The 11,354-nt window shown below is 33.5% G+C and overlaps 1 protein-coding gene across 1 annotated transcript; it reads right to left on the reverse strand.

Annotated features, from left to right (window-relative positions):
* Window positions 1-7,901: 7,901 nt before the first annotated feature.
* LOC105793180 (uncharacterized) lies at window positions 7,902-8,487 on the reverse strand. Its single transcript, XM_012622107.1, has 2 exons — window positions 8,226-8,487; window positions 7,902-8,041 (listed from the first exon to the last, which is right to left on the reverse strand). The coding sequence occupies exons 1-2, from the start codon at window positions 8,485-8,487 to the stop codon at window positions 7,902-7,904; spliced, it is 402 nt and encodes a 133-aa protein (XP_012477561.1).
* Between the last annotated feature and the right edge of the window lie 2,867 nt (window positions 8,488-11,354).

The following is an 11,354-nucleotide window of genomic DNA, read 5'->3' on the forward strand; positions in this document are numbered from 1 at the left end:
TGAATTTATGTTTATTAAAAATTAATCAATAATTGAGTTAAAGTAAACCGTGAAATGCTTACAAATAAATATTCTTTTAAGTTTGGATTCAATCTTTAAAATTGCATATAAAAATACCAAAAGATGAGAACACCGTTATATAAATATTTAATTATTTTATTAAAATAATTAACTTAGAAACAAATATTATATTTTTGTTCATGTAAATAATTCTTAAATTTGAATCTAGATAATTATTTTAAATTTTATTAAATCATATATTTTAATTAAAATATATTTAATATTAATTATTTTAAATTATATTTTATAGTATCATATATTATGATTTTAGTAAATTCATATAAGAATATTGATTATTAGAATTTTATTAAATTATATATTTTAATTAAAATATATTTAATAATAATTATGTTAAATTATCTTTTATAGTATCATATATTATGATTTGAGTAAATTCATATAAGATTATTAATTATTAAGAATTTTATTAAATTATAGATTTTAATTATAACATATTTAATAATAATTATGTTAATTTATATTTTATAGTATCATATATTATGATTTGAGTAAATTCATATAAGAATATTGACTATTAAGAATTTTATTAAATTATATATTTTAATTATAATATATTTAATAATAATTATGTTTAAATATGATTAAATTATTTATTATTGATATTAACAATCTTATTAAAATTTAGATAACAATAACAATAATCATTTACCCAAACAAATTTATGCTAAGGGTATTCTAGTCATTTTAGTTTTTTCCATTATGCTATTACACCTCTATTCCATTCAACCAAACACAAGATTACTATTACGCCTCTATTCCATTACATTTAACCAAACAATTGATTTGCTATTACGCATCTATTCCATTACGCCTCTATTCTAATACAGCGAACCAAACGTGCTGTAAGACACACGCCCGTGTGGCACGTCGTGTAACAATCAAAATAGGGACACACGGTCGTGTCTCAACCCGTGTTCATGCCCGTGTAACTCTCTGACTTGGGTCACATGGCCAAGCCACACACCCATGTGCCAGGCCGTGTAACACTCGAAATGGTTTCACACACTATTGTACTATGCCCTGTGCTAGGCCGTGTACTTGTGTAACTTGCAACCTTTAAAACCTACAGGGGACACATAGTCGTGTGTCACACATGGCTGAGACACATGCTCGTGTCATAGCCCGTGTGGACAAGAAATTAGCCAAAATCAAGCCATTCCTTTCACCCAATTCAAGCATGTACCTAAACACAATTTGCATATATGACCAAGACATTAAAATATGCCCAAAACATGAATAAAATGACCAATTAACTATACCATTAATCCATACAACCAATACTCCAATAAGACACCTCAATCACAAATTATCCAACATATCTAAACTTATGTATTACTACACTAAAAACATACACTACTAATTCAATATCATCTTAAAGCATACCACAATTGAGACCACAAACAACTTAACATAACTTACCATTTTAATGATCTAAAAACAATCAACCAATGTGCCTTCACAGACAGCACAATTAAATTCAACATGAACATCTAAAACATATAAACCTTGATCCAATTCTATCATATCACTGAATTCACTCACAAACCAAAACAATTTACAAGTGTACAATTTCATACCCTTCAAACTACACAAAAAGATACCTATCAACTTGGTTAGGATGTTGTCATATTGTACCAAAACAACCTATATAGCCACATATACATGTCATGACCCTAAGGGACACAAGAAATACCAACATCGAAGGATAGTGTAAGCCATAGATTCGATCCGTCCAAACGTCAGCAGCAACGATCTACAAAACAATTCACAAAACAAATAAGCTTATAGAGCTTAGTAAGAGCATAGTTTACCATTAAACTTAACAACAATTGAATACAAATCATATTTTACTTGATTCAAAGTTACCGAAGTGTAAGTCGGCATGTGAGTGCTATTCAGGGGTACTGAAGAACAAACAGGGGACGTATGTGTAATTCAGGGGTATCGAAGTACAAACAGGGGCACGTATGTGTAATTTAAGGGTACTGAAGTACAAATAAGGGCACGTATGTGTAATTTAGGGAATAATTAAGTATAATCAATTAATTCCATAATTATATTGTACATATGCAAGTAGAAATTCAATTATGTACAGAAATACTATGAACTTAATTTGACAACTAGAGCATAAAAGTATGATCTAGCTAATCAATGATTTTCATCTTTCTCCAGTTTAGATCCGGTTGAGATTTTTCTTGATCTAAATAAATAATTATATTCAATTAAGTGTTTCAATCAATCTCAAACATTCTATTCAATCCATAATCTATATTTATACATAATTACAATTTTACCCTAACACTTTACCCTTTTTACAATTTAATCCTTAAACTCGTAAATTGAAATCTAAGCATTTTCATCCCTAACTCATGCTAGCCGAATTTATTATGAACCCATATCAACTGGTACAAATCATCATTTCACAATTTAACCATGATATTTTACTACTTTTGCAAATAATCCCTAAATGACATTTTCATAAAAAATGACTTTACAAAACTTGTTTATTTAACAACAATGACTCATAATCTTTCATTAAACTTTAAGAAGCATGTAAACATGTTCATGCTAAAACTCTAAACCTTTAACATTTTTTCAAATTAGTCCCTGGGCTAGCTAGGCTAAGCTACAATGATCCCGAAAACATAAAAATCATTAAAAATGAGACAAATTTCACTTACATGCAAGCGTTAGAAGTTGTCAAACCTAAAACCCTAGCAATGGCCTTTCTCTCCTCTAATTTTCGGTGAAAAATTCACTTGAAGAAGATGATACCTTGTCTTTTACATATTTTACTTTACTTATTTATCAAATTACTTAACTAACCTTTACTTAAACTAATTAAAACATCTATCTCATGCCCATCTTTGTCCACTACTAATAATAATGGTCTAATTACCATTTAATTCCACTCATTTAAAAATTCATAACAATTTGACGCCTTTAACTTATAGAACTCTACTTTTGCACCTTTTTCGATTTAGTCCTTTTCACTTAATTAAGCATGCAAACGTCTAAAAATCTTAACGAAATTTTTATACAACATTACTAACATACCATAGACATTAAAATAATAATAAAATAATAATTTCCTCATAAAATTTGTGGTCCCGAAACCACTGTTCTAATTTCACTGAAAATGGGTTGTTATACCCGCCTACAGAGCACGTGGTCTCCTTTCTGCGAGCTTCTTGAACGCATGTGAACTGAGACCGTGGCCTTCTCTTGGTTCAAGTGAGGTAGATCCGTGAGCTGGGTCTGTGAACTCCCTTTTTTGTCCTTTCGTGGTTTACGTCGCACTCAACCATCTAATAGGACCTATCCGGGTCGTGGGTAGCTGACCCGGATCCTATCTTAGACTCGGGTTGGTGATCACTGATGTATAACAAGTTTAACATCTTCTCCTTGGCATCGACTCTTTTTTAAAAAAATTATATTTATATTCTATGTTTGTTTTTAACTCACAAGAATTCTGTAAATAAAAAATAATATTGCGTGAGGATGATAGTCCACAGTCTATTTCCTTAAAATCACAACATTGGCAAAAAAATAACAAAAATATATAATATTGCATTTCTTCACATACATTCCCCTAAATATGCGAATAATTACAAGAATGTCACATCTTATCAAATATCAATCAAACAATATTGTGAGAGAGATTCGGTCTCGGTTTACATTATAAACATAACACAACCTGGCTCTGATACTAATTGTTGGAAAGATTCTGATTTGAAAACAGTTTTCCTGTATAGTAGAAAATTATAATTTCTAAAACTGACTTGATTTGTGATATTTATAGCAATAAACCCAAACGATCTTCTCCACTATTCTCATACCACAAATTGCTTCAAGTGTGGGTTCGAACAAATTGAATCGAAACACAGATCTAGAAAAAGTTTTCTCTCCTTCTAGGGTGAAAACAAAAATTCTCTCTTCTTAATAGAAACCAATAGAATTGTTATTCTAGAAAAATATATGTAATAGTTAAGAATAAATTCTCTCTATTTTTCAGCAGAATAACAATCTCTCAAAGTTGTGTTAATAGCTCTATCGGTGCCTTCTATTTATAGGAAGAAAAGGTAAAACCCTTGTTGAGTAGTGGTTTATTTCAAATAGAAAAACAGCTTACTTAGAATAGGACTTCAATGGACGACACCTGCTTAGAATCCATGAGGGGTTTTTTGGCCTTTCTCACATCGAGTACAATTATGAGTACTACCTGGGACTTTTGGACCCAATACTCTGTAATGTTACCTGACTCGATTCAGTATTTCTATTTCCAAAAATAAACTTTAATATTTAAATATAAAAAATTTTCTCATCCCTATTTTACCCAAAATAAAATTTTGATGATTTTACCCCTAGTAAAATTTTGACAATTTTAACCATGATAAATTTTCAGGAAAATATGTTCAATAATTCACAAATCAACATATTCACTATGACCAAATGATTTGTTTTCATTTTCGAGCATCAAAACAATCGAAAAACATAAACTCATTCTTTCGATCATATTTTATGTAGTCCATATATGATTGCAAATGGATCATTTTCATTTCCATTTCTATTTTGGAAACCTACATTTATTTCCAAATGATTCCATTTTTCCATTTCAGAGGAAACCATAGTCATTCCTAAATTTTTCCCATTTTTCTTTTCCTATTCATTCCGTTCATTTCTATTCAAACACACAATTCATTTCTGGTTTCAACGAGATAGCGGAGGGACTGATTGGACATATGTAGTTAAGGCTCAAATGATTTATAATTAAGTTTAAGCTTTTTTCCTATTAATTATAAACTCATTTAGTCACGAATTCATTCCACTATAGTATGTGACTGACCTTTCCCCAACGACATACCATTATGAAAGCAACTATCAGTGCTTGTCCAATGACCTTGTCATAAGTGTGTTACCCTCATAGGATATCATTGATCTCTTTTGGATAATATTCGTTCTCCCAATATGATCCTATTTTATCTCATGGTAACCATTACATCTTCTGTCGATTGTGAATATGATGTGCGAATTGTGGAAGTGTACACGTCGAATCAAGTAATAAAGTGATTAGTGATTATTATTCCCATGAAGATTGGATTACTGCTCTTTTTCTAAGTTATCACAATTGAATAGAAAAGATAAATGTATCAAGTGATGTTTAATGAAATTAAAATGGGATTAACACATTAGAAGTGAGAGTAATGAAGTATACTAGCAGAGATTACCATTACAACAAATCAAACAAAAGTACTAAGGACTTCAGCAAGGTTGGAATACTGGTTATGAAGGTTAGGATTACTAAGGGATCTATTCTAAGCCGTGAACAATGCCGTCGAAAAACTATGATAAACTTACTGTTCGATATGGTACTACTGTGGTTTACCTCTGTTGAAAGCAAGACCTAGGGTTAATCACCCCTAATGCACTATATGTCTATAGGCTTGGGATTAGAAACTACTATTGAAGCTCAACCCTCTAAATTGTATAAGGTAAGGCTCTATGTTTAGCATTTACATGAGTATTTCACTCAACACTCACTTATATTACCCAACTTTCGTCCAAGTAACCTAATCTTGTCGGTGTCAAGCTACCTTAAGACTTATTAAGCATTCATCAACACTTTCTTAAGCATTTAAACAAAAACAACCATTGGGTAAAGTAGTACAATGAACCATATTAATCCATAAGCATTAATCAAAGTTAAAACATCATCCAAAGCAAACCCCAACTATATTAAGTTGGCTCATGGCTGGGCTATACAAATTCAAGTTGTTTCTGTATCATCCATATCCCAAACTAGCAGTTTAGAACAGAAGAATTGGAACAAAATGTAGAGGAAGAAATCTGGGTTTCAAAACTCCAATCCCCTAACTCGGTGTCTTGTTGCTCATCTTCACCAAAGTTCACAGTCAGCTCAACTTAGCCTTTTGCCACAATGAGACCTCTATTCAAGCTCAGAAAAATTTCCTTCCTTGTTTCCCCCTTTTTATTTCCTTTTATACTTGGGTTGTCCTCTAGGGTAAAAGGCGTCAGCCAATGATTGTTTTTTTCCATAATTTTGAGGTGAATATTCTCCATTACACGTGCATATGGGAGACCAAATGCTGAGTGCTCTCATTACAAACTGGGTGTTTCTTGTTTTCTTCACCAGCATTGTCATGGCAACCAGTCATAATGCCTCGACAAACCTCTATCCTCTACTATCCTTCTCCCTTCTCCCTTAGACCTGCCATTTAGCCATAACAAGACCATTCCACAAGCAATTAAAAGTAAAGATGCAATAAAGTAATCACCATCTCATGTTCTTAGATGCACTGCTCGATTGACTAGAAATGATCATGCAATTACCTAAAATAAAGCTAATTTTACTTAAGTAAAAAAATTAATTAAGTCTAAACGAGTGAATTATAACTATTTTCAAGAGTTATCACCCCCAAACCTTAATTATTGATTTTCCTCAAGCAATGCAATGCAACCTAACAACTAATGCATGCTCTAATGCACTTCATTGACTGCATTTATTCTATTGAGTTGACTAAACATTGCCAAATTTAAGTCTTCAGAATACCCTACACTCAAGAAAATGTGCATTCTGTCCAATAAAAACTCATCAAATCCATAAATGCAAGAACCTTTCCCTAAAATCAGAATTTCCTAAAGTGCAACTGTGTGCATTCAATTGTATATAGTCAATTCTTAAACAACTTAAGAATTCTTAGTCTAACTCACTTATTGTGGCGCTCAACTTGACTTTAGCTAATACTTCTCCCATTTATTGCTTCACTCTTTGTTTTTGGAAATTCATCTCATCACACATGCCTTTCTAGTTGGAGTTGCAGATGGAGCACACACGAAACTCCCAAGCTACTTAGCATAACCATGATTTGAAGTTATTTTCTTCACTCATGTTTCCAAACACCTTTCTACTTAAAAGTGAAGATGGAGCAAACACCAAACTCCCAAGCTACTTAATAGTCTTCTACAATGAAGTGTCCCAAAATTACTTTATGGTACTCTTATTAGAAACTTTTTTTGACCCAAACACCAAACTCTTGTGTTGCTTAATGAGCAGAACTTGGAGTCTTTATACAAAACTTAGCTTACCAATTTATGCTTTTGGGAGTTTAAATTTAGCCTTTCATTTGCTACATTTGTGCATTTCAGCTTAATGATTTTTATAAGAAACTGTGAGTTTTAGTCCAAAAATTCCTAAGCTCATTAAGGATTGAATGAATACAATATAAGTGTCATAGATATGATAGAGAATCCTAACATTAGGAGTCGATTCTATTCGTTTCCTTTCTATATCTTGCAAAAAAAAATTAATGACTATTTTCATCATTAGAGTTCACTAAATTAGCTATCATGCAATCAACTCAATAATGCTATAACAAACTATTATTTATTCCAGAATGCATGAAATGTTATGGTAATTAAGTATGTCTATAAGGATAAGATATAACAACAAATGATGCAATGTGAAACTAAAATCTAAAATACGTGCTACACCCCCAAACCTAAGGGATGTATTGTCCTCAATGCATGAGACTTAAATTTAAAAAAATGCAGTGTAATTTATTTATTTAACAGAGGGTAAAAGAAACTCACTAACAGCTTGTGGTGATGGTATTTCACTGCCTGTGGGTTGATTTTCTTGCTATACGCTTGTATCTTAGCTTTATTTCAAATGATTAAATAGGTGGTTCCTTTTCTTCCTTGTCAAACTTGGTAATCTTATCAATGATTCGATGGATTTCACAGTCTTATTCGGGCAGGGCTTCTAATGGCAGAGATGGGATAGCTTCAGTACTATCCTTTTATGGTACAAGTGTAGGGGTGGTTCCATTTTGTTCTTCTTCCTTGCCTCCAGTATTCACTGACTTTGTTTTCTCTGGTTCCTCCTCAACTGCTTTCCCTTTTTCAGGATTTTCTTTGTAATTCTTGTAAAATCTGTAAACTAATAAAAAATAACCAGAATTGGAAATAACATCAAGTAATTAAAGATGAAAACTATGAAAACAAAATTAAAGTAAAGCAACTAAAGAAAATAAAGACATGAAAGAGATGTTGAGCTTAAACATTTTTAAGGTCAATGGATTATTTGTCTCGATTTACATGAGCACCCCAATAGTGCTTTTAACGTTGTCCACTGACTTTAAGTGTGATCCCCGTCTGTATATCCTTGACATCCACTGCTCCATGAGGGTATACTTTGGCTACTTCAAAGGAACCTGACCAACAAGATTTCAGTTTGCTAGGGAATATTTTCAACCTTGAGTTGAAAAACAACACATGTTGTCCTGGTTCAAATTGTCGTGGCATAATTCTCTTATCATGCCAACACTTGGTCTTCTCCTTATAAAGTTTAGCACTCTCATACGTTTGTGCCCTGAATTCTTCCATTACATTTAATTCAAGCATTCTTCTAGTACTAGCAGCTTTTCAAATCATGTTCAATTGCTTTACAGCCCAGTATGCCCTATGCTCTGACTCAACCAAGAAATGGCTTGGTTTTCCGTAGACGAGCTTGAATGGTGACATTCCTAATGGGGTTTTGTAAGAAGTGAGATACACCCATAAAACTTCATCCACTCTTAAGGACCAATCCTTATGATTTGGATTAATAACTTTCTCTCTGGTTAATTTCCCTGTTGGAAATTTCAACTTGCACGTTCATTTATGGATGATATGTCGTGGAAATCTTTTGTTTTACTCAGTACCTTTTTAGGGCATTGGCAACTAGCTTGCAATTGAAGTGAGATCCCTCATCACTAATGATGGCTCTAGGCGTACCGAATCTCATGAAGAGGTTCTTGTGTAGGAACTTCATCACTGACCTGGCATCATTTCTAAGTAGAGCTATGGTTTCTACCTATTTGGAGACATAATCTACTACCATAAGTATGTATAAATTATCGAACGAGGGTGGAAACAGACCCATAAATTCTATCTCCCAAACATCGAACAACTCAATTTCCATAATATTTTACAGTGGCATTTCATGTCTCCTTGATAGGTTGCATGTTCTCGGACAACGATTGCATGTCTTATAAAATCCATGGGCGTCTTTGAACAAATTCAGCTAATAGAACCCAGATTGGAGTACCTTTGCTACGGTTCTTACTCCTCCAAAATACCCTTTATACGTTGCTGAATCACAATGTTGTAATACACTATTCATTTCTTCATTAGGAATACATCTTTGAATTATTTGATCAATACATTGCTTATATAGATAAGGCTCATCCCAATAGTAGAATCTTCCATCATTCAAGAATTTTCATTTGCCCTAGCTATTCAGATTAGGTGGAAACAGTCCACTAACTAAGAAGTTTACAATATCGATACCAAGGCAATGTCATGCCAATTAACAACTGCTCGTCTGGGAAATCGTCCTTAGTAAGCTTGATATTACCGTCTTCATTTCTATCTTTTAATCTTATAGATGATCTGTCACTTGATTTTCAGTTCCCTTTTTGTCTCGAATCTCCAAATCAAACTCTTGCAGCAAGAGTATCCACCGAATCAGTCTTGGCTTTACATCTTTCTTAGTTACTAAATACTTAATGGCAGAATGGTCTGTGTAAACCGTGACTTTGATACCAGGTAAATATGACCATAATTTATTGAATGCAAATACCACAACCAAGAATTCCTTTTTCAATGGTGGTGCAATTAAGCTACGCATCAGTTAGAGTCTGACTGGCATAATAGATTGCATGAAATATTTTTTCTTTCCTTTGCCCCAATACTACTCCCACAGCATAATCACTGGCATCACACATGAGCTCGAATGACAATGTCCACTTAGGAGCTATTACAATTGGTGCAGCCACCAGTCACTTTTTTAACTCCTCGAAAGCTAACAGACAAGGTTCACCAAAGATGAAAGGTTTATTTTGTTCCAACAAGGCACAGAAGGGTTTAGAGATCTTAGAAAACTCTTTCATAAGTCTCTTATAGAATCCAACATGCCCTAAGAAACTCCCCATTCCCTTAACACTCATTGGAGGTAGCAGCTTCTCAATCACTTCGATTTTTGCCTTATCAACTTCGTTTCCTTTATGGGAAACCTTATACCCTAGGACAATGCCTTCTCTTACCATAAAATGACACTTCTCCCAGTTTAAGACGAGGTTAGTCTTCTCGCAGTTTTGAAGTACCAATTATAAGTTGTGCAAACAACCTTCAAAGTCATTCCCAAATACCGAGAAATCATCTATAAACACTTTGAAGAAATTCTAAACCATATCCGAGAATATGGAAATCATGCACCATTGGAATGTTGCTAGTGCATTACATAGACCAAAAGGCATTCTTCTGAAGGTGAATGTACTATATGGATAGGTGAATGTTGTCTTTTCTTGATCCTCTAGGGAAATTGTAATCTAATTGTACCTAGAGTATACATCTAAGAAATGGTAGAAGTCCTTTCCAGCTAATTGGTCTAACATTTGGTCATTGAAGGGTAGTGGGAAATGGTCCTTCCTTGTGGCTTTGTTGAGCTGGTGATAGTCCATGCAGACTCACCATCTTGTGTCAGTTCATGTAGGTATAAGCTCATTATTGTCATTATTGACCATGGTGACACCTCCCTTCTTTGGCATACATTAGACTGGACTCACCGAAGAGCTGTAGAGATTGGGTAGATAATGCCAACATTCAACCATTGATTATCTCCTTCTTCACCCCCTCTATCATAATGGGTTCAACCTCTTTTGCTGCTCAATAAAATCGCCATGGCAGTCTTCCAGCAGAATTTTAAGCATGCAGAGTGTGGGGCTGATTCCTTTAATATCTGTAATTGTCCAACCTAATGTCTTTCTAAATTTCTTATGCATGGCTAACAACTTAACCTCTTACACATCAGTCAACCTAGCAGCCACAACCACGGGTAGCGTGTTATCCTTTCCTAAATATGCGTACTTTAACTATGAAGGTAGATGTTTTAACTCTAAGGTAGGTGGTTCTTCTATGGACAATTTAGAAAGGCTGAAAGTTCGAACAGATAAATCTATCACTACAGCAAAATAGGTTTTTAGTGGCCTTTTTTTGGGCTTATAGCGGCGCTTATAAGCGCCTCTAAAACAATTTGCGCTGTTTTAATAAGCGCCGTAAAAAATGTTGCTATAGATAATGCAACTAAATTTTATGCCATTTATGTGGAAAAATGCCGCTAAAGAACATGACCTTTAGAGGTGCTTTCCCCACAAACGTCGCTAAAGAACAGGACCTTTAGCGGCGCGTTCCCCACAAACGCCACTAAAGAA

The sequence above is a fragment of the Gossypium raimondii genome, chromosome 8 (assembly GCF_025698545.1).
Source record: "Gossypium raimondii isolate GPD5lz chromosome 8, ASM2569854v1, whole genome shotgun sequence".
NCBI lineage: Eukaryota > Viridiplantae > Streptophyta > Magnoliopsida > Malvales > Malvaceae > Gossypium > Gossypium raimondii.